Source organism: Phytophthora sojae (assembly GCF_000149755.1).
Source record: "Phytophthora sojae unplaced genomic scaffold PHYSOscaffold_7, whole genome shotgun sequence".
NCBI lineage: Eukaryota > Oomycota > Peronosporomycetes > Peronosporales > Peronosporaceae > Phytophthora > Phytophthora sojae.
The window spans coordinates 3,494,944-3,517,908 of record NW_009258121.1 but is presented as its reverse complement, the minus strand read 5'-3'; the positions used below and the strand labels follow the sequence as shown (position 1 = coordinate 3,517,908).

General features: G+C 55.2%; 6 protein-coding genes across 6 annotated transcripts; 3 read left to right on the top strand and 3 right to left on the bottom strand.

The window, feature by feature from the left end:
- Window positions 1-1,498: 1,498 nt before the first annotated feature.
- PHYSODRAFT_428086 (hypothetical protein) lies at window positions 1,499-2,266 on the top strand (the record flags this gene model as incomplete). Its single annotated transcript, XM_009534602.1, has 1 exon — window positions 1,499-2,266. A coding segment is annotated over one exon (768 nt), but the record flags the coding sequence as incomplete, so codon positions are not given.
- Window positions 2,267-7,317: 5,051 nt separating this feature from the next.
- On the bottom strand, window positions 7,318-10,337 carry PHYSODRAFT_336982 (hypothetical protein; the record flags this gene model as incomplete). The annotated part of the gene is made up of 4 exons (XM_009534601.1): window positions 7,318-7,626; window positions 7,713-8,818; window positions 8,904-9,062; window positions 9,113-10,337. The coding sequence occupies 4 exons, from the start codon at window positions 10,335-10,337 to the stop codon at window positions 7,318-7,320; spliced, it is 2,799 nt and encodes a 932-aa protein (XP_009532896.1).
- A 4,511-nt stretch (window positions 10,338-14,848) lies between these two features.
- PHYSODRAFT_376734 (hypothetical protein) lies at window positions 14,849-15,079 on the top strand (the record flags this gene model as incomplete). The annotated part of the gene is made up of 1 exon (XM_009534600.1): window positions 14,849-15,079. A coding segment is annotated over one exon (231 nt), but the record flags the coding sequence as incomplete, so codon positions are not given.
- Window positions 15,080-15,270: 191 nt separating this feature from the next.
- On the bottom strand, window positions 15,271-15,741 carry PHYSODRAFT_286993 (hypothetical protein; the record flags this gene model as incomplete). The annotated part of the gene is made up of 1 exon (XM_009534599.1): window positions 15,271-15,741. The coding sequence occupies one exon, from the start codon at window positions 15,739-15,741 to the stop codon at window positions 15,271-15,273; it is 471 nt and encodes a 156-aa protein (XP_009532894.1).
- An 821-nt stretch (window positions 15,742-16,562) lies between these two features.
- PHYSODRAFT_373097 (hypothetical protein) lies at window positions 16,563-17,132 on the bottom strand (the record flags this gene model as incomplete). The annotated part of the gene is made up of 2 exons (XM_009534598.1): window positions 16,563-16,765; window positions 17,027-17,132. Coding segments are annotated over 2 exons (309 nt in total), but the record flags the coding sequence as incomplete, so codon positions are not given.
- Window positions 17,133-17,537: 405 nt separating this feature from the next.
- Window positions 17,538-18,819, top strand: PHYSODRAFT_336980 (hypothetical protein; the record flags this gene model as incomplete). Its single annotated transcript, XM_009534597.1, has 3 exons — window positions 17,538-17,860; window positions 17,944-18,402; window positions 18,504-18,819. 3 exons carry the CDS (start codon window positions 17,538-17,540, stop codon window positions 18,817-18,819), a joined length of 1,098 nt encoding a protein of 365 aa, XP_009532892.1.
- Between the last annotated feature and the right edge of the window lie 4,146 nt (window positions 18,820-22,965).

Here is a 22,965-nt window from a genome sequence, read left to right as displayed (position 1 = left end):
CTCGCGAACGTGCCCACGCACTCCACGTCGATGACGACGAAGGACGGCAAGACGGTGATGAACTTCCGGCTGTACGTGAACTCAAACTCACTGGAAGACTTCGACGACAAGGCGTCGTACCATGAGTGGACACGATGGTGGGAGCGATTCCTCCCCTTGACCGTTCAGGGTGGTTGGACGGCACAGCATGAAGGTGTACGAGTTACGCCTGAAGCTTCCTACATGCGCTCGCCACTGGCGTGCACAATTGCCGAGGCATGTACGAGACGACTGGACCCAGCTATCCCATGCGTTCAAGCGCAAGTACTGCCGGTCCAGGATGTCCGACTCGGAGAGGTACTACACGATCGAGCAAGGACGGACTGAATCGGCGCTTGACTTCTTCTACCGACTGAATGCGGCCGCCTGCAAGGCGAATGTGGAGTTCAAGAAGTCATCTAGGACGCGTGAGATGCACATCAAGCGTTTTATCCGGAAGCTGACCGAGTCGAAGCTTCGATCCAGTCTGAAGAGCCAGCGTCTGCACAGCATCGACGACCTGGAGTTCATTCTGCGTCAATACGAAGACGATCACCAGGACAGCGGACGTGAGAACTCGGCATCCAGACCACGCGACTTCCGCGCGGGCAACGTGCATCGAGACCGCGAACGCGAGCGATTCAGACCGAAGGGTCCTGGCCGCGCATACGTCGTTCAGAGCGAGGATGAATCAGACGAAGAGGATCGCCATGTGCGTTTCCAAGACGAGGTGGATGAACACCGAGTCGAGGTCGCACCAAAGCACGACTCGGTCCCTCCTGCCTCGACACGACCGGTGGATCCCGACCTGGTACCGCCAGTGCTGGATGAAGGTGTACTACGTGACGCAGTGTTCAGGGTGATGACGGGCTCAGATAGAGACCGCCGCCACCTGGCCAACAGTCAGGGGCGTCTCGATTCGGTCAGCCCTCCGCGCCGCAGTCGCCGAGAAGAAGCAATCTTGATTGGAATGAATTCTGTGAGAAGTGTGAGAGGCCTGGACACCGACAGGAGAATTGCTGGATAGACATCGTGTGTGATCGCTGTCACCGACGCGGACACCCGATGCGCGTGTGCAATGTCAACCCGTGCAGGATTTGTGAACGATTTCATGAAGGACCGTGTGAACTTATGAAGACCATCGAAGCACTGAAGAAGCTGGCACAAGATGGAGCACTGAAGGACATACCGAAGAACCTACTGGGTCAGCTATTGGATGACAAGGCGAATTCAGGGGGGCCGTCAAACACTAAGCCCGCTGGGTGGGGACCCAGTACGCGCCGGGCTGAAGGCCCCTGAATTGTGTGTGTTAGCCTACGTCGGACCAGAGCTGAGGATCAGCCACCAAGATAACCAACAATGCATGATTTCTCTGAGCAACGATGACCCGATTCAGCCTGACCAAGTTGATGATCGTTCTGGATTGAGCCGTTCCTAATTGCGAGCACCGGATGGACCGACCGAATTTCGGCTGGAACCGGGTGAGCGGTATGGATGGTGGGTTGATCATGAGCCAGACAAGGATTCGCATGAGGTGGCTACGGTACATGGCGCAGTGAACGACTTCCGCTTGCAGATTTTGTTGGACCCCGGAGCGTCGGTGAGTATGATCAGTTTGGATCTTGCGCGTAGACTCAAGATCAAGCCCAACCGGCATAAACAGATCAAGGTGTCCGGACTGGGTGGCAAAACCACTTACATCTCTGCTAGCACGCAAGTCAAGATCACGCTCGGATCGAGAGTGGTGTACGTCATGGACATCTGGGTTGCGAATATCGGTGAAGGTGTGGACGTGCTATTGGGTATGAACTTTATGTTCTGTGCCGGCGTTCGGTTGTGTGTACGAGAAGGACTTCTGCAGTTACCGGATGAAGAGCCTGTGCTCATGTACGGGGACAAGGTGCAACGCCGACAAGGAATGAGGTTGCCAGTCCAAGCGCCGGAGACCCTGTACCTTCGACCCGGTGAGGAGGCTGTTGTGCGCATCCGGTTCGGCCAAGCCAACCCACAGCGAGAAGTGGTGTGGGCTGGACGTGGTGATCGCTGGGTGACCAAGATCGTGTACGGAGCGAAGTCCTGGCCCGAGGCAGTCAAGGTCGTAAACATCTCGTCCAACAATCTCTGGATCGTGGCCGGGACCACGCTGGCCTACGTTGTGGAGTATGGATTCTTCCCGACCGTAGGACGGTTCGTCCGTCCAGGATCGAGGGCATACAAGGGGTGGCAGGTGATGATCTACGAGAACACCTTGTCCAAACAGGGTCAGCTGAGGAAACAACGTCGGCTGCAAGCACTCTGGGATCGTGAATCGCCCGCCGTGGAGCCTGCGAAGTACTCATGGCCGACCAAGTTGATGCTACATCCGGACGGGAAGAAGGACGTGACGTGTTTCACCTCGGTGTTGCAGAATCCGGTGACCGAGTCGGACAGGATCGTGGAACTCGGTGAGGATCCGGTAGTGGAGGACCTGGTTGAGAAAGAACCGAGCTTCAAGCGCATAACACCGCTGACGAAGGAACCAGAGACGGACCCGACTGTGAAGTCTAGTGCGACTCCGGGTGGTGCTGAGGACTTCACCAGTGACACCGAAACGGATGACGAAGAGTTTTTCGAGGCTGTCGCACCGGATGAGGATGTTGCACAGGATGGAGATGACGAGGACTTCTTTGGCGCGGTTACACCGGATGAAGACGAAGTGTCGGAAGACGCACCAGATGTGACCGACGAGGATGTCTCCGACTTACCATCCGGTATCCTGCCCTGCACTCCGGTGCAGAAACTCAAAGAAGAGTACGAGCGGGTCATGCGACTAAGTGTGGAGGAGTTGGACTTTGAACCAGCCGTGTACATTCATGAAAGGAGCGATCTGCTCTCCCAGCTGCGAGACCAACTCGCACTCCTCCCGGAGGTGCAGGATTTAAGTCCCGAGTGCGACATTGACAAGGCTGATGTTGGCGAACCTGGCGTGAGCACGCCGGATGACGAACACCGATTACGTGGCATCCTGAGGTACCACCGAAGTATCTTCTTAGGTGATGGAAATGCGGCACCAGCCCCAGCTCGCGGAGTCGTTTGCGATCTGGATGTGGGAGACGCTAAGCCTGTCGCACAGAGGGCACGCTCGGTCGCGCCACACCTTGCGATGAAGGTGTACGCGTTGCTGAAGAAGTTGTTGGAAACTGGATTGATCGAGACATCTACGTCACCCTGGGCGTCACCGATCGTGATCGTACTGAAGAAGAACGGGGTCGACATCCGGATGTGCATTGATTACCGGATCGTGAACGGGTTCATCCAGTTGTCCAACTATCCTCTCTCGCTCATTGACGACCTGCTAATCGGGTTCGAGAGCGCGATGTGGTTTATGAGTCTGGACATGGCCAGCGGCTTTTGGGCGATCAGGATGACGGAGCGAGCCAAGCTCATCTCGGCGTTCGTGTCGCCATTCGGTCACTACCAGTGGCGACGCATGCCATTTGGTCTGAAGAATGCTCCGCTGGTGTACCAGCAGATACTCAACAACTGTCTGTGGGGCTTTGTTCGACTACCACCTGGTAAGGAAGCTCAGGTGGATCAGGACGTACTGGATTATCTGGGTTTGAAGCTGCAAGAGGACAACGTCGCAGGGAGCGACACCGGATCGGACGACGAAATCCTGTCTGGCCGACGTCTACCCGCGCTGACAGACCGGATGACTGTGTTCCAACGTAACATCCCGGCGCCGATGCAGATGGGCCCTGTCCTAGGACGGAGCTCGTACATTGACGACATCGCGCATGGGGCGCCTACGTGGGATCAACTTTTCATCGATCTGGATGCGCTACTGTTTCGGTTGCGGTACTGGAACATCTCTGTCAGTCTACCGAAGAGTGAATTCGGTAAGCGCTCGATCCCGTATCTCTCTCATGAGATCAGTGCAGAAGGACTCAGGGCGACGCCGAAGATCGCTGAGGGCGTACTGGATCTACCATTCCCGTCTACTCTGAAGGGGATCCAGTCCTTCCTCGGCAGTCTGAACTACTACTATAAGTTCATAGAGGATTTCCCGATGGTAGCTGCAGTCCTGTACGAGCTGAGCGACGACCAAGTGCGATCCGGTAGGGACTTGGCGAGGGCGAAGGAAGCGTTCGAGATCCTGAAGCGGAAGATCGTGTCGACCCCATTGCTACGTCATCCGGACCGGACCAAGCCGTTCGTCATCATTCCTCACGCGAGCCAGTGGGCAGCCTGTGCAGTCCTCGGTGAAGAGCATGACGGGCTGATTCAGCCCGTCCGTTTCACGGAGCGTGTACTGAATGACTCGGAAGTCCGATATCACGTTGCGGAGAAGGAAGTCATCGCGATCATGAGAGTACTGAATGTATTCAGGACGATCCTGGAAGGATGTTCGATAATCGTGTACACCCGCTATTCGGTACTCAAGTGGGTGATTCAGTCCAAGTCGGCGGATGGACGTTGCGTACCATGGGGCGTCACTCTTTCCGAGTGGGACCTGGAAGTTCGCCGAATTCAGCGAGATGAAGACGGTCTAGCCGCTATACTCGGTGCGGGTATCACCCCCCGAGAGCACTTGGACCGGATCGCAGAGTCGCTGATTCCAGCCAAGCGGCGGGTCAAGCCACCACCGGTGGTGAGCATGGAGATGTTGGACGCTGACTTTGAGGGGATTGTGTCAAGCTTCGATGGAGCAGCCAAGACGTCGACTCGCCGAGGAAGCTGCGGATGCATCCTGTGGAGCCTGCCTGGTTGGAGCGTACTGGATGCACAAGGTTTCATCCTGAGTGATGTCACTGTGAACGATGCAGAATATCACGGCTTACTGAATGGACTGACCATGGCACTGGATCGGGGCGTTCAAGACCTGATCGTGGTTGGAGACTCGCGCATTGTGATACAACAAGTCCAAGGGCTGATTAACTGCAACCAACCCAACCTTCAACGACATCTGGCTCGGTGCAAAACTCTGGAAAGACGATTCAGTACGCTTCGGCTCGTTCACGTGAAACGTGAATACAATTCGGCCGCGGACTACCTGACCTCCAAGACGCTGGCGCTGGGTATCACGTGGACTGTCCAGGATGAGGAGGAACGAATCCATCTGCAGCGAGTGTCAAAGATCCACGAAAAGCTGATGAAGCCAGTGGTTGTGGCGCAGGATGTGAGTGAGGGAGTTCAGGATGCACCAGATGGATCGGCTGCTAAGAAGGTGGTGACACCGGATGTGGGGTCACCAGACGATGTCGAACAGGACCCCGGTTCTGCTCCGTTACCTCACTGTGCTCGAGTCATGGCGGTCCTGACCAGATCGAGAACACAGGAACAGACAGAGTCAAGTGGCCCATTGGGTCCATTGGAGTTCCAAGCCGAGAGGTGGCGCAGGATTAAGGCACACCAAGATCAGGATGAGTTCATTTCGGAAGTCAAAGCGTATCTGAGTGGCGACCTGGATCGATTCTCTCCGAGGCGGCTTCGCAAGATCGCGAAGCTCTCGGACTTGTTTGCACTGGATGCCAGACGCATCCTGTATCGACTCGCGCGGTCTACTCGAGATCGATCTCGGGACGTACAGGATGAGCCACGTCTTGTGGTGCCACAAACCCTGCACGCTGACTTGCTGCATTACGCTCACGTGGACTTTCAAGGTGGACACTAGGGAATTACCCGCACCCACGAGCGGTTACGCTCCGAGTTCTACTGTCCCGGCATGTATGCCGACGTGGAACGTTTCGTGAAGGAGTGCGCTGACTGTGCAAGTGGAAAGGGGCGACCTCCCAACCCTGGACCGTCACCTGGTAACATCGAGCCCAGGCGCCCGTTTGAAGTTGTGTAGATGGATTTTGTGACGCATATGCCCAAGTCGGCACGAGGGAACACCTTCCTACTGCTTTTTCAGGATTCATTCTCTGGTTACGTGATGTGTAAACCCATGTCGTCTACTACGGCACAGGATGTAGCAGAGGCCTACGAAGAGCGAGTCTTCCGGAATTTCGGTGCGTCGTCGATGATCAGACACGATCAAGACCCACGTTTCATGAGTGAGGTCTTCACTCGGTTTCAGGAGCTACTCGGCAGTCGTCAGCGCGCCACGTTGGCATATCGTCCTCAAGCGAACGGCCAACAGAAACGTTCGGTGCAGACCGTCATCCGGAGCGTCCGCGCTTACATCGCTGAGTCTGGCCAGTCTGACTGGGACGATCACGCTGAGCGACTGATGTTCGCCCTCAACACCTCGTTCGACGCGACCCGATTGGACACTCCATTCTATCTGGTACACGGTTGGGATGCGCAAGGCACGGTGTCGGCGATGTTAGGACCGAAACTGTCCAGTGTGCCTGAACGCACTGCGTACGAGTGGCGTCGGAAATTTCAGCGCGACTACGGCTACGCAATAGCCTGTGCCGAGGACCTCCAGAGACAAGCGAAGCGAACACGATCGGAAGAACAGACACGCAAGTGGAGAGAATTGTCCGAGAGGCTGAAGACAGGATTTGAGAAGGGTGATTCGGTATGGCTCTACATCCCGAAAGTCCAGACCGGATTGAGCCGCAAGCTGGCTCACATGTGGCATGGGCCGTTCAAGATCGAAGAGGTACACGATGACTTCAGAGTGAAACTCAAGGTGGAGGACACAGGATATCGTGTTAACCCCTGGGTACACATCAGCCGCCTCAAGCCTCGCGCTCTGTTTCCGAAGCGACCTACCGCGGAACTCGATCTGGATGATGACGACGATTTCGATGCAGCCCTGCTACCCGAGGACAGCTGGGAGCCGGACGAACAGAATGATGAGTACGAAGTGGAAAAGATTCTGGACCTCCGGTGGGCCAAGCGCACTCGTACTTCCAAGAGATTCCGCGAGTACCTGATCAAGTGGAAAGGATACGACGATCCTGAGTGGTTACCAGTGACCAGGCTCAATTGTGGTGCGCTTTTGTATGAATTCAATCAGAGTGCCCGTGCTAAGGCCAGGTTCCAGTCTATGCAGGCTGGTGATGACCACCCCAGTGTCTAGTACCGGATTGAACACTCGATCCTGACCGCCGACGTGTGACCTGACTGAAACTGAATGTGATTTTGATTGTGAACTGTCGACGCTGAATTTGTGGAGAATTGGAGTGGAGTAGTGGAAAAATGAAGATACCGGCTGAATCGACCAGTGACTGCGCCCCTGAATGGAGTGAGCGACAGAATGACGAGCAGACGGACCGAATGACATAAGACTAAGACGAAGGAGTGAGGTGATGAACGTGAATGACATGAAATTGTGGAGATTAGCTTGTGGCTACACCGAGTGTGCAACTAGCTACGGTGATCAGCGCAGACCCAGTTGTTGGCACGCTCATCGGGAGACAGCAGCATTTTCCGGATGTGCGCCGGACGATCCGCGATGATCCTATCGAGGGTCCACCCTGTCCACTGGATGCGAGCCGGTTCTTCGCGATCCAGGATTTCGAGCTGCTCGGCCATCGTGTACGGCTTCCCATCCGGTTTCTTCTCGGACTTGTCAAACAGGATCCAGGGACAGACCTTCGCAGGATACACCCAGAAATACGCCGAGTTGATCACCGAACTTGCTTTCAGAAGTTCGGTGATCAACTCGGCGTATTTCTTGCTTTCAGAAGTTCGGTGATCAACTCGGCGTATTTCTTAATGGCAGGATCATGCAGACCCTTGCGTTTCTTTTTCTCCTTCACCCCATACGACGAGTCCTCCGGATACGTCACCCAGTGTCCCGCGTACCAGATGACCAGCGCGTTGTCCTTCATGAACTTCACGATCTTGGTCAGCACGACGTGGACCTTCACTCCCAAGGCGTAACGCTTGTGGAAGAGGAGGTTGATGACACGACGCTTGTACATCCGCTCGCCCGGTCGGGTCTCCATGATCGCCCGGTACTCGTCCACATTGAAGCGATCCTTGAGTGGCCCCGTCCCGCCGTTGTGGTTCGGTGCGTAGTCAGGGAAACCTGCGGACTGGTAGACGGCGTAAGTCGTACTGGGTGCAAAAGTGGTCATGATGCCCTTATGGCGCCACGAAGTGATGCCTCGACCCGGTTCCTCGATCACGGTCAGCTCTTCAGGAGTAAGATCTTTCATCTCCTTGCGAGCGAGTGGAGACTTCTTGCGCTCATCACCAGGTCGAGACTTCTTGTGTTTCTTGCCAGATCCAGTGGTGGCTGAATCCGATTGAGATGACACCGAACTAGCCCTGCGCTTGGGACGACGAGTCGAAGGCAAAACGAGATCCAGTGCAGCGTTGGTGTCCGGTACCTCCGTGTCATCCTGTTGTGCTGCTGCCTCACGAGCTTCCATCCGGTCGATCTTGGCTTGAGCCTCCTCGCTGGGTTCCCAGTTACCATCACGATCCTCGTTGTCAACGTCCTCTTCGTTCTCGTCCAAGAGCAGCTCACCGTCATCTTGTGTGGGGTCCATCTGGTCGGGCCACCGATCCGGTTCGAGGCCATCCTGTGCGTAGCGATCCAGTATGCTCTCCGCGCGGAGGAAGTATCGTTCTGGCACGTAGGTTGTCCAATAAGCCTTGTCCAGTTGGTTCCAGTACATTACCTGAGCCAGCATGCAGGACAGATCGTAAGGATGGAACAAGTGATGGGCCATTTCGTCACTGTTCAACAGAGTCGTGGCTTCCGAGTACGTCAATCCAGCCCACATGGTCAGCTGAAGATCCGTCCGAAGCTTGCGCCACACAACGGGAAGCCCGGCGAGTGAAGCGCATGCAAGGTTTCCATCGACTGGATATTCTTGATCCATGGGGCGCGCATCTTCCTCGTTGGGATCCCAGGCTATGGGGGCGATTCACGACCCGAGCCACCGCCTTGTGACGACGCTTGCCACCACTGGATCGACGTTCTGACGAGGAAGTCTTACCGGGTGGAGCCTCGCCTGTGACATGCACGATAGTGACGCGCTTGCCCCGCGACCCTGTGCCGCCCTCACTCGATTCAGACCCGTCGTCGCCCTTCTCTTCCGTGTCGGTGTCGCCGTCGTGTCGGAACTCGAACGGCCCGGGATCGGTGAATGCGTCATCTGCAGAGGTGACTGAGATCAGAGTCTGCCATTCGGTGGGGGCGTGGTACCGGATCGGTGGTGCTTGAACAACTCCTCCAGACGCTTCCAGTTGCCAGTCACCTTAGTCTGGTTCCTGTTAAGGAAGTTCATCATGCGGTCGACGTCGAAGACCTGAGACTCGAGGGACTCGACCCAGGTACTGGATGTTTTGAGCTTGAACTCCAAGGCAGCGATTCGGTCTCGTAGCGCTTGTTTCTCGACCTCGTGTTCCGCCATGAGTTTCTTGAAGTCCGCCCGGTACCGTGCTGCTGTTGCCTCTTTCGTCTCTTTGAGGTCATTGCAGACAGCTCTCCATTGTCCCTGCAGCCGCGTGACGTGAGCCTCGAACTGGGAGCTCTCCTTCTGGGCGGTCAACAGCTTCTCGATCGTGGACGACCCGGTCGCCTGCATCTCCCCGCGAATGGTCCGGTACCGGATCAACAAGCGGCGCATGAACGTAGTCATACTGAATGCACGCAGTGCCAGATCGTGAGGATCGTAGACCGACAAGGTTGATGCCAGCTCACGACGCATCTGGACAGAGTCGAGTAGCGCCTCCAACTCGGTCGGACTGGGTGGTGGCCCGGTACGAGGTCGAAGAAATAACTCGTTCACGTCCTTGGCCTCGCCCACCAGCTCATTCAGGTCCGCCAGGTCCGTCGCTGAGAAGCATTCCATCGTGGTGAGCACTTCGAGACCAGCGTATCCGTCACGCATGTAGCGGTCGTCTTCGAGGTGACGCATGTGAGCAGGAACCCCAACAAAACGAAACGCGCCATCCAGTGCATACCCACTCGGTGCCTCCCAGCTTGCGGTCATGCCCGGACTGGATGGTGGCGCAGGATTGCGTCGCGCCGGAAGGCCGCTACCCGCAGGCATGTTGAGCGCCTCGACCACGGACAGGACGCGCCCAGGAATGCTGCGTTGCATGGCTGTCAGGCGCTCTTCCATCGTGTCGCCCTCGGTCTTCAGGATGCGCCCACTGTGTTCGTCGCTGTTATTGTCAGACGCCCCCGACGGCGCCTTGCTGTGCGAGGGATCGTCCTTGCCGTCAGCGCTGGACATCTCGACGTCGCCATCAACTTGATTGACGCCGCCAGAAGACGTGCGCTCGCCGCGCGCTTCACCGGCGCCTCCGCCTGAGCCCGAGTTGGCACCCGCAGCGCCCTCTCCAGCTGGAGGGGCGTGCGGAGGTTGTGCCGGGCCCGTTAGTCCGCTGCCAGGCGTCCCCGCATTGTCGCCGACCTCTTCCATGGCGGTGATGAGTCTCGCGATCGAAAATGGATTGTGACGTGAAGCCGGCTGCTCCCGACGGTTTGATTGTGATGTGTGGAGACTTGCTACGGAGACGAGACGATGGCTGACTTGAGTTCTGGGAAAGAGCCTTTCAACGGTTTTGCGATTCGGTACCCCCTTCCATCCGGAGTGGGATCCATCGTGTGTGGGTCTGTTCATGTCCTGTCACCTCGGTGGCAAGATCCTCTGTGAAAGAACTTGAGCAGAGGGGCGGTTGACACGATGTGGGGAATGATTTTTATCCGCACCCATGTCTGACCGCTGGGATGGGACGACCCTTCGCCTGACTGTGACTGGTCGCAGTGAACAGGAATCCAGTGACGTGGAGTGTGACATGTGGATAGTGGATGCGCATGGTGAATTTGGCGGGGCCCGGTGCTTGCAGTAAGCATGGGCTCACAGGATCGGAGATGTGCCCACCGGATGAGCGCTCATATTCGGTGTGGAGTAACACATCCTGTCCGTCCGCCGACTTCCCTGACCGCAGGACAAGCCTAAGGCGCGCAAGTGCAGCCAGTGAACGTATCCTGGCTGCTGCCTGCATTGACTCCGTCAAGACATCGGACCAACCCCCAAGTTCACCATGCCCACCATGCTCCCATGCTCCCAAGACCTCGCTGGACAAAGTACACTGTTTGCCGGACTGGATCGTGGTGCACCCGGTAGCGACGCACCGGAGGCCAAGGTGCCGTACTGAATGAGGCCGGACCGGATGATCAATTCGGTCTGACCCCTGGTGCCCATACTGGATCGTGACCGCACCAACAACAAGTCCAGTACTGCTGTGTGTGTAGCAGCAATCAAGGACCGGATCGACCAAGAACGTCAAGCGACACAGGATGGCTCACGTGATTAGACGCAGAGGTCCAGTGCGGATTTGATGAGACGCCGTACCCACGTACCTCTGACGCCAGATGATGAGTGTTGCCGAAGGAACGTTGACGTCGACAAGGTGCCCGATAACCAAGCCAAGTCAAGCATACCCAAGCTCAGTGCAAGAAGATCGAAGTCCCGTGCACAAGGTCGAAGCATATCCAAGACAAGTCAAGCATAGTGAAACCTTTATTAGAAGTCAGTGAAGTGAAACAGATAGCTAGCCAAACGTAAGATCAAACAGAAACCAATTTGCCGAGAACACGCGAACGTCTTTCTTCGGGCTGGGAATTCCCCCCGACATTGACGTCTTCAAGAGCTTATACGTGGGATCCGCCTTCGTGCGATCTTAAAACGGAGGACGTTTCAAGGCCTCACTGGTGTTGCGAGCACTGGTGTAGTGGGGACTCAAAGGTACCAAGGCAAAGTCGGCAGGGACTGGGGTGTCGCGCCCTGGAGTGATCTGTGAGAGCTTTCTTTCCAATTTGCGTGCTCTATCCGGGCATCCATTTCATATTCCCTACTGTGTGTCTTTGGTGGTTGAGGTAGTCACCCCCCCAGACCGAATTGATTGACTACTGTGTGATAGGACTGAATTATATTTTGTATTGTTCCCTCATTCTGTGAGGGTGGTGCGCGTGAGTGAGTGTGCATCCAGGGTTGACCAGTGCCTTGGGTGACGGCTCGTAAGTTGACTGGCGTATAGACCCCCCACCCAAGGGTCTTAAAGAATAAGTGGTGGCTGTATATTTTGTGACGTTTAGCTCGGCATTGTATTTCTGTGTGTTGGTTATATTGAATTGTGGATCTGACTGTGGTCCCTTCGATTCGGTCTGACTTTCTGTTCATTCGGTGTAGTTTGTTTCAGGAACACACCCAGCAGACTCGATTCTGTATTTACAACAACTCACTCGGTGAAGTCCGGTCCGCCAAAGGTAAACGATACCTATAGGGGTTGACACAAGGACACACGCCAAGTCCAAGCGATCCTCCCGGCCCCCGGTTCACATCCTGTGCTCCGAGGACTACCGGATTGCAGCGGATATCTCTGGTACTCCGAACCGATTCGGTCCGGCATAGTGCGCTATACACCTGGACGATCAAGGCGTTCACCCGCCTCGCCTCAATATACCATATGGTAGACGGGTGCAGCAACAAGTGCCAATAAAATATTACCGTAATCGTGAGTGACGGCTTTACCCTTATGTTCGGTTTCGACTGTTGGAGACGAGTTAGGCCCGTTCTCAACTGGAATTCCTCGCTGCATGAGGCCGCATGAGCCGAAATAAGGACTTGTGATTGGTTAGTGGGGTAGGTGGTCGCATGCGGCCGCATGCAAAAATAGGCGTTCATGCGGCGTGTTGGCCGCATGCGGCGAAGTTGCCGCACGAGAGTGAGTAGGGGTTCCACGCCGCAGCACCAATCAGAGCGCTCTTATTGACTCACCTGCTGTACAGTACCCTATCAGACAACAGCCGACAAGGCGTCAATTTGACTCCTTGACTGCCAAAGAAGTCAACCTTGTATTTTAGCTTCTACTCGAGGTGTTCGGGCCGCTGGTGCTAGCGGACGCTAACACAAAAGGGGCCCGCTACTCTATTCGGCATACATGTACACGATTTCGTGTTATTATTGAGTGCATCGTACAGAACGTGTAATGTTACATCTATTTCGAAGTAACTTAGATACATGTTCCAGGTAGTGGAAACTACCTTTAGATGTAGAACCCCCACCGCCGGGAAGCGTGTACTACGTCTACCTGCTCTTTAGCAGGCGTAGATCAACATGCACTAGCGTTTCATGCCCTACGATTGGAAGTTATGTATCAGCCAATATACATGTAGTCATAACATGCATCGGTTGACGGAGTCGTGTGCGTGAGAGTTAAATGTTATCGTGTACCGTGAGATAAAAATTAATAGCTGCGACTGCTGCCGACAGTTACCAGCACGTGCATACCATATATAGGGGGCAAACAATTCGGCTGCAGTGCCTATGGAGATGATTGTTGTTATGCATTCGAGACCTTGCTAACTTTTCTTGATTTATGATGACAAACAGCCCATATCCACAGCCAACCATGATGTTTGGGCTTTCAACTTGAACGTTTCAAGCGAGCTAACGTATACCTCCATGCCCGCACGATATCGGCGAAGGCGTGCTGAGGCGAAAGGCACGGTTAGGTGGCATCAGTAGAGCTTTTTATTTGAGTCAACAGAGGTTTAGCACTAAAATAAAATGTGAGTATGTCGAAAAACTTGTTGTGTTTCTGCATATTGCAAACATCTTCAGCAAAAACCTGGCGCAGACAACAATAAGGAAAGCGATACAAAAAGATCTACTACGCTGGTCAACCAGCAGTGTGAAGAAAAACCGTCCACCTACAGCGATATGGTGGAGCTGCTCAATGAGTGGATCGTCAACTTATCCTACAGAAACTACTTGGAAGTTAACCCCACCTGTATAATGAAGAAAAATAAGTGCGTAATCTTTTGCTGCACAAAGCAAAATAGATTCCTTTAGCGTAGAGCGCGTGTAGCTTCACAATCGATGGCCGATTTAGAAATTTTAACGAGTTTCCGTTTTCATTACAGTTTTTGTGAGTTGCCTTGCATTCTTGCTGTTTGGTTTTCATCTACTGGTACGTCGGATACGTATTTAGCATTAATCCACTACAGGCGTACAAGTACTTGTTCATATATTGTTTTCAGTTGGTATGAGCTAGCATCGAGAAATACGAGTCTTCGGCAAAACTCATCATACTTCGCGTTGCTGCTTTTGGTATGTTTCGAGTTCGAATTGGCCGATGTCATCTGGAAGCTCATGCGGGTAGGGCGCGCAATTCGGCCGCATTGTACAAAACCGTGCGATGCGGTGCGGCCGCATGCGGCCGGTTGAGAACGGGCCTTAGAAGGGCTACAGTTTTGAGGTTTTTCTACGCGATTATCTCGACATGCGCAGACCCTTTTATTTTGGCCAATAGTAAGATGAAACGGTTGATTATACCCAATCATATGTGACATGTGGTCCACATCGAATTGAGGTTTAATGCCGAATGTTGTTTCTTAAGTGGGCCAGAGAAGTACTAAGAAGTAGTCTTGTTTGGCTCTCGAAAACTATCCGCAGATGAAATTGGCTCTAGCGCCCCCATAAAGCCATTTTCATTTTCCTCCCCACCCTCGCCAACGTCCTAGGGTGCCACTAATATTTGATTCCTTTGAGAAAGTTGTTGTAATCGCCAATAATACCTCGGTTTCTCCTGTCAGCACCGATAGTCAGCAACCTTGTAGCCACGCTTTCAGTGCTCTCACCTTGCTCTTGCCACTTCTTGAACTGTAGTCTCTGTAAATCGCTGATAATATTTATTTCGGCGTCGCGTACTGCCCTGTGCTTTGCGGTAAAGAGTAGCTTTGCGAGATCCGGCTCCTCAAACCGCTTCAGCAGCACTGATATAGTGTCTCTAAGCACGGCGTCAGTTGAACGCTTCGAATTCAGCTCGGAAACGTACGAGGCCCAGTTGCTGAAGGCGGAACTCTGGAAAATCGTGTCTCCGGCCTCGTCCAATTGAAAAAGCTTGAACAGCTCTACTCCATTTAACGATTAAAGCTCACTATGGAGACGAAGCCCTAGTAAAAATGCTAGCTGCGGCGAAGGAAGTTTCGTCCACGAAGTCCATTGCTGCACGACTGCAGGATGCCCAGCTCTCGAACTGGGCTACCGGTAGCAGCGGGAAAACGGCAGCCGACGCACTCAAGCTCCTCGGACTGGAACGCGTAGCAGACAACATTTTGACCAGTCCGGAACTCCACAGATGGGTCTCGTTCGTGGACCGCGGAGACGATAATATATTCGTCCGGCCGGAATTCTGCAGCTGGGTCTCGTTCATCATCCGGCGGAGAAATGAGGGTCCAGTCGACAGGTTGTTGAAGCAGGCGATGACGTATTCGCTGCACGCTCACTACAGCGATGAAGCTCTTGTAAAGATGGTATTCGCTGCCATGGAAGTGCCTAGCACGCGTCATACTGTGGCAACAGTGGAGGACTTACTTTCCTCGGAATGGAGGGGCGACAAGATGACGATGTCTGCCGCTTCGGGGTTCGTCTTGAAAGACTTGGCCACAGTTTTCTCCCACTTCAGAAACTTGGCATTCGTGAAAATGCTGGGCGTGTTTTTGCCGAGTTTGAGCCGTTTAAACAGTTTCTCAGCAGCCTTTTGCTTGTTCGGCGTCAGCTTATAGAGAACTTTTGCAACGCTGGGGTTGTTGGCGATTCCCCTCTCTTCAGCATCTTCATCCACTGCTAGCAGCGAGTGGCACCGTAGCTGCCGCTTGGTGTGTCCGTGAGCTTGATCGGGCCCGTGAAGACTGTACGAGGGAGCAACATTGGCGATGGTGGTGTCCGCCCCCGAGAGCCCACAGGCGCATGCTAAGAGAGCAATCACGACGACCAACAATTTGGCGCTGCAGGACCGTTGGGAGTCGGCCGGCATGTTGGAAATGAGATTACCGGTACTACCTGCAACTTGGGCGGCGAATTTCAAAGTGGCAGTCATAGCACAGTTCGGCTCTGGGTGCCCTAAACTTCACACCCAAGTAAGTATACGGTGACCAACCAATCCCATTTAGCATCTTCAGTATGACGGTATCACTTGATGAGATCCATGGTTGATGAGATCACTGGTTGCAGTACTCATCACGCAAAGTGTTATCTTCAAAGTTGTATGGAGGGAGCCTTTCGTTTTCTACGCTATGCATTGTGAGAAAGGAAAGTCAAAATTGGCACTGTACAGTCAACGACAGAGTCCTAACGCAACCTACGGCTTGTGAACAACAGCAAGTTGCTGCTGACATACTCTCGCAATTGGTGGCCCGCCTTGTGGAGGAGTACCAGAGCTCCGCCAGCACGTCACAAGAGCTCATAAAAAGCGTAGTGCCTGCAATGCATACTGTACAGTACTTAAGTAAGTACTGTAGATAGCAACAACGTTGATGGTTCACTGTTCCATCGTATGACGGCAACGAAAACATGATGATCTGCATTCGACAAAAACGTTTCGTATCGTTTTAAGCTGATGTACATTACAGTCATTTAGAGTCCCTAACGACCTAGAAAATGCCTGACCCTCTGATGCTTACAGATCATCTGAGGGTTAGCTAGTTACCGCTACTGGTGCCAGCAAATGCGTACCAGCTAAGGTGCGCCACGACGAGCGGAGGCCCGGCATCCGTCCTCCTGATCCGGGTGAGTGTCCATCCAGTGATCTACGTACGCTTGGAGGGGCGCGATGACTGATGCCCAGCGCGAAGGCAGGCTTGCTACGTCTGCAGCGGTTACCTGCGTGCTCTTCTTGGTGTCCATGGCCAGGTTGGCTAATCCGTCCGCCGTCTTGTTGAAGTGGCGTAAACGATGAGACCAGGAGGACATCATCAGTCGATCCGCTAGTAGTCGGCATTGTGTATACAGCCCTTGTAGGTGCTTGGCTCGAGGCGTTTTCCGCTTCCGTATTGTGTGTTCTGTTCCAAATTTCCGCGGGCGGTTTGTTGAACCACCCGAGCCAAATCTCCGGCCAATCTCCGGGGCCACTAGGATTGGTTATAAGCGCCCGTTTAAGTACGAATCGGGCTTGACATGCGAACCATATGGTTTGGGCCGGGAGATTAGGCAAACGACTTGAGTTTTGTATTTGGCGATTGGAGCGGGGTCTCCGAACCGCCGCGATTTGGGAAATTTGGCCGGAGTTCACAATAACTGCGTGAGAGTGAGATTGCTGTCACCGACGACGTGTACTCCCAACAGCTTGCACCTAGCAGCATACCGTAGTCGGTTAAGTAGCCCACGATATTCAGCGATGTTGTTAGTCGTCTTTAACGCGTAAGAGACGCTAGCCATCCACATCACCCGGGGCGTGATCGTCGCCCCGTCCAATGCACAATGACCGTTCCCGCACCGCCTGGCCCTGAGTTTCCGCGAGATCCACCGTCGAAGAATAGCAAAGTGCGCTTGGCACCAACAGTCGGATGGGGGATATGTGCCGTCTCCGCCGAGGGCGATCTCAACGCCAAGTGACAGACACGTGCAGCCGCGACCAAAGGCAAAGGCGCATTCATTGCCGTGGTGTTGATCCTGATTGTCAGGTAGGCCGCTCGAAGCCTGCTATGTAGTACCGCAGCCGCCCGTGTTGCCGTCGCATCTTCTACCGGGTCCCGATACAAACAACGCCGTCGCCATATCCCTTGGAGTGTAGTAACTACTCTGAGGCGCCAACACTGATTCAGGATAGTGTAGATGTCTATCGACAGTGATAGTCTCGACCCGCATGCCGGGTCGAGACGCCCTCGTGAAGGAGACGATTCGGACGCTTCAAGCTCGAAGCGTTTGCGCGGCGAGAGCGAAACTCCGCTCTCCGCTGCTGGGGCTTTAAGCTCTCCACGTAATGTGGCGCCTTCAAGCTCTCCGCGCGCTGCTCAGGCAGCGCGCGATCCGTGGATGTCGTCTGCGTCAGAGATCGCAGACCGTGTGGGCAACACCGTGCCTCCAAATGAAATTCCGCTGAACGTATGCAGCGGGATCCACGATGATGCTGTGGCGGAGGAGCAGCACTTTGATCCGTTAACGAATCAAAGGCGCGATTATTACATCGGGCCCTTCCACGAGCTCCGATACTTCTCCACAAGAAGACTTCTTCTCGCAGCAAAGTGCCTGAGTGGCAGGCACTTTGTCAAAGTTGGAACGCTTTTGTTGAGAACTTCAACAAGAAGCCGAATGCTTACTGCGAGCGGGTTAAGCATGCCCGTGAACGCCTTGAGACATTTTCGACGCGCAGGAGGCTGGGGCAGCTCCACAGATCCTCTGTGGACGCTGGTATTCGATGCGCTGTGCCCGAAGGCCAACAGTGCACGTTGTATCTTCCGGGTGCGGCGCGCTTGAGCGAACGCGACCAAAACGGGTACACGACGATTCGTGTACCTGCGAGTCTCAAGGATCTCCGTGTCGAGTTCTTGGCACGCGAGGAACGCGACGATCGCGAAACTCCGGGCGCTGCAGGTAACTACAGCGCTCGCACTACATTCGCGCCGGTAGTGCGTGGTGAGCTTCGTACGCCCTCACCATTTCCAGAACGTCCTGCAGCAGGACGTCCCGCGGCTCCCATGTATCTTGGTGGGGCGGAAACCCTCTCCAACGAATACGATAACGAACCGGCTGCCAGTTCGTTTTGGGATACTATGGTTCACAATACGCTCAACAATCCAGCGTGTTGAGCCGCGGGTGTCGCGGATCGGAGGCGGCGGCGGTGGGAACTCGCCCCGGGTATGGTCAACCTGGGGTTGACCTTGGCCCGACGCTCGAGGAGCGGGTCGCTGCTGTGGAACGGCATCAGAGCCGGGAGTTCGCCGCTCTGAAGCAGGAGGTGGCGATCCTACGGGCTCAAGTCGCTCAGGGTTCGCAGACCACGTCGGACATCTCTGTTGACGTGGGAGGTCGCGTCGCACGCTTGGCCCAGCGCGTTCACGCGCTGGAGCAGTGGTTCGCTCCCGCTGGGGCTTCCGCTTCGGGCCAGCCGAGCTAGGTGGCTCGTGCTGCCGGCATGGCTTCAGCCGTCCGACGTAAAAGGTCGGATGGAGGCGCACGCTAGATGTAATATCTAGCGTGTAGGCGTTGCCATGCCGTGCCAACACTGTGACCGGCCCGATGAAGCGCGGAGCGAGCTTGCTCGCCCCGAAGTCGGAAATTGCATGTTTAGGCAGGTTTTGAGTTACTAACAAAACCAATGAACCCTTCTTGAATTCATTAGTGTTGCCCCTACCAACATTGTCTGCGTTCAGCTTCTGTCGGTGGACAGAAGCTGCAATAGCGTCTTGGACAAACCGAATGACGGCTTGTCTGCGCTGCACGAAGTTGATTGCGTCCGAGCTGAACTCGTTCAGCTCGTTTCTAGCAGTAGGCCCGGCCTCTGCGTTCGTCTTCGCGGTGTCTGCGCCCTGCACAGACCCGTTCTTCTTCTTCTTCTTCTTCTTCTTCTTCTTCTTCTTCTTCTTCTTCTTGCTCTTGTCGGCGTCTGTGTCCTGCACAGACGGGTGCTGCTTGTTCTTCGTGCGCGTAGTCGCGGCTGACACTGTGCCAGTGTCAGCGGCATTCTGCGGCTGCTGCGTTGCAGTCGTAGATCCTTCCCCACTTAAGGAAGGAGCCACCATCCCGAGTAGACTCGGGAGGCGTGGGTGCCTGATGGCTTTCACGTAGAACGCTGTATGCCCGGTCGAGGCATGCACCGAGTTGTTGATGGCGAACTTCGCCATCGGCAGGCACTCGCTCCAGTGTTGGAACGAGTGAGCGTAGCTCTTAAGCACGTCTACGAGCACGCGGTTCACGCGCTCGGTCTGCCCGTCCGTCTGCGGATGGTCCGCAGTCGACATCGAAAGTTGACTCCCAAGAAGTGTAAACACTTCTTGCCAAAGGTGTGCAGTGAAGCGCGGGTCTCGATCCGACACAATGTCGATCGGCATGCCATGGTGTTTGAACATCATGTCAACGAACAGACGCGCCGTCTGTTTCGCAGTCACTTCAGCGGGTAGCGCAGCAAGATGTACCATCTTGCTGAAGCGGTCAACAAAGACCACAACGCCCGTGTTCCCCTGGCTGTCCGGGGGAAGACCGAACACGAAGTCCAAAGACATGGATTGCCAACACTCCGACGGAGTCGGCAGTGACTGCAAGGGAGCCTGCGCGAAAGGCACAGGCTTCACACGTTGACAAACCTCGCAAGCACGGTCGTACTTGCGCACCCATTTATACGGGTGGGCCCAGTAGAAGTCCCGCGTGTGAAGTAGGTATGTCTTCTCACGGCCCGGATGCCCCGCAGTCGGTGCATCGTGATACTCATACATGATCGTGAGTCGCAGGTCATGGTCATTGGGCACGACAACGCGGTCCGCGTTATCGTCGACTGCACTGTAGAGTAATAACCCGTTTTCGCGCAGGCTCCCTTGCAGTCACTGCCGACTCCGTCGGAGTGTTGGCAATCCATGTCTTTGGACTTCGTGTTCGGTCTTCCCCCGGACAGCCAGGGGAACACGGGCGTTGTGGTCTTTGTTGACCGCTTCAGCAAGATGGTACATCTTGCTGCGGTACCCGCTGAAGTGACTGCGAAACAGACGGCGCGTCTGTTCGTTGACATGATGTTCAAACACCATGGCATGCCGATCGACATTGTGTCGGATCGAGACCCGCGCTTCACTGCACACCTTTGGCACGAAGATGCTTCGGCAGCTTCTGACAAGCTTTGTCAGAAGACGCTGAGCCATAGGCCAGCAAGCGCTTTGCGTCCGCGTCGTGCGCGTACGCGACTTTCACGTCGTACAACAGTGACGACGTTGGGGTGCTCGATCGCATGGCATCAATGCCATTGACGTCGGCATCCGTCGTGGCGTAGTCAGGTCGACGCGAAAGCGCGTCGGCCACCACATTGAGTCTTCCGGGTTTGTATTCAACCCGGAAGTTATACTCTGCGAAGAATGAGAGCCATCTCGCCATCCGTTGCGAGATGTGTGGCGACTTCACAGCCGTCCGCAGCGACGCGTGGTCCGTATAGACCACGAACGGTTTGCTTCCGAGTAGATACACTCGGAACTTCGCGAGTGCGTACTTCATGGCAAGGAGCTCCTTGTCATGTACCGGGTAGTTACGCTCAGCGGGCTTCAGCTGACGCGATTGGTAGTAGACGACCCGATCACGGCCCTCGTGATCGTGCTGCATCAACGCACATCCGATTGCGAAGTCGGATGCGTCGCACACAACGTGGAATGGGCGATCTTGGTCGGCCACCGCCAAGATCGGCGCCTCCGTCAAGCCCCGCTTGACTGCATCGAAGGCCTGCTGACACTCAGCAGTCCAAATCCACTCGGCGTCCTTCTTCAGGAGGTGTGACAGCGGGCGAATCGTGCCCGCGTAGTCTTTCACGTACTTGCACAAGTACGTGGCCAAGCCAAGGAACTGCCGCAGTTCCTTGACGTTCGACGGCGTCGGCCACTCATTGATCATTCTGACTTTCTCAGGGTCAGGGCGGACACCGTTCTTCCCAACGAGACACCCGAGCACGGGTATCTCGCTCGCCCCGAAGATACACTTCTTCAGGTTCGCATAGAGCTTGTGCTTCCGCATAAGCGCAAGCAGCTTCCGGAGATGCACCTTGTGCATCTCAACATCGCTCATCCCGTCCGCAGCTCGGCTGCGGACGAACACATCGTCGAAGTAGCTCGGTGCGAAGTCGCGCACCGAGCGCAACAAGTGCGTCACGCACCTGTTGAAGGTCGCAGGGGCGTTCTTCAGACCCTGCGGGATCACTAACCACTCCCAGAGCATGCCGCTCGGCATGCTCACTGCCGTGAGAGGGATATCGCTCTCACGCATGAGGATCTGATAGAACCCATCGCGCAGATCAAGAGCACTGTAGATAGTGCTCCTGGCCATCGAATCGATGATGACATCTTTTCGCGGTATCGGTGTCTGCGCCGGTATCGTCGCATCGTTCAGCTTGTTGTACGCATGAACGATGCGCCAACCGCCCTGTGGCTTCTTGACACAGAACGTCGGAACACTGTGCGGGGATTTCGATTCCCGCACTTGTCCAGCTTTGCGACGACTCTCAAAGAAGTTGTCGATCGCCTTGACCTGCTCTCGCGGCAGTGGCCACTGCCACGTGACACAGTACTTCGTGCTCGGAACGAGATTAATCTCGTGCTGGATGCCCTTATCCTGCGGAAGCTCCGCAGGGATCTCTTCCGGAAGCACGTCCGCGTGCTCCCGTAGAATCTCATAGAAGGAACTCGTCTTCAGCGAGTCCCAGCTCTGCTCCTCAGAGCGCTTCTTCTTAGTCTTCGCGCTGAGAGTGTCCTCGCTTTCAGTGGTGCTCTCCATGAAGAACTGCCTCAGTTCTTCATTCTCGCTCTTCGTTCTCTCGGCATCCGAGACAATGCATATTTGCTCGATGCGTCCATCGTGCAAGTCACGCGCGAAGCGCTTCCAGCTCATGACTGGAATCAAAGTCAACTCCGACGCCTGCGTCGGAGGGTTAGCGAGAGTCATCTCCCTGTACTGGAACCCGGCACAGGTACGCGTCAAGACGTTCAGCGTCTCGACGTCCGGCTTCTCAGCCTCCGTCTGCCCGGCAGGCATTTCTTGTAGCGTCTCGGCCCTGGGCCGAGACTTGCGCAGCGACCTACGCATGCGCCGTCTTCTTGTTTTGCGGAGCCCGGCTCCGCTTAGTTCTTGACCTCGTCCAGGCCCAGCCGTGGACGGGTGTTCTTCTTTAGTACCGCCGGCGGGTCCATCCCGCGGGCGAGCGACTTCAAGCCCGGCTTGGTCGCCCGGCGCTTCGTCGTCCAGCCCGGCTGCACGACAGCATGCAAGTTTTTCCAGTGCGGGACGTTTGCAACCATCCGCACCGCCTGCAGCGTCGGCTCTCACGCCATCCTTACCTCGACGCCTGTTATTGGCGGAGACCCCCATTACGGAGGGTGCATCGGCTCCCCGAGCCGACGAATCAAATCCACCCAATCCATCGCCTCCCGGAGTCGACGGCGTTACGTCACATTATTGGCCAGACCTGATCCAATCAGATTCGCGTCAGCCTCCACGGCTGAGGCGTGTGACTCGCCTGCGTCAGCCGTGCCCCTTGAGGCCGGGGACACTTCCTGATTCGCTGAAAAGCGGGTGTCGA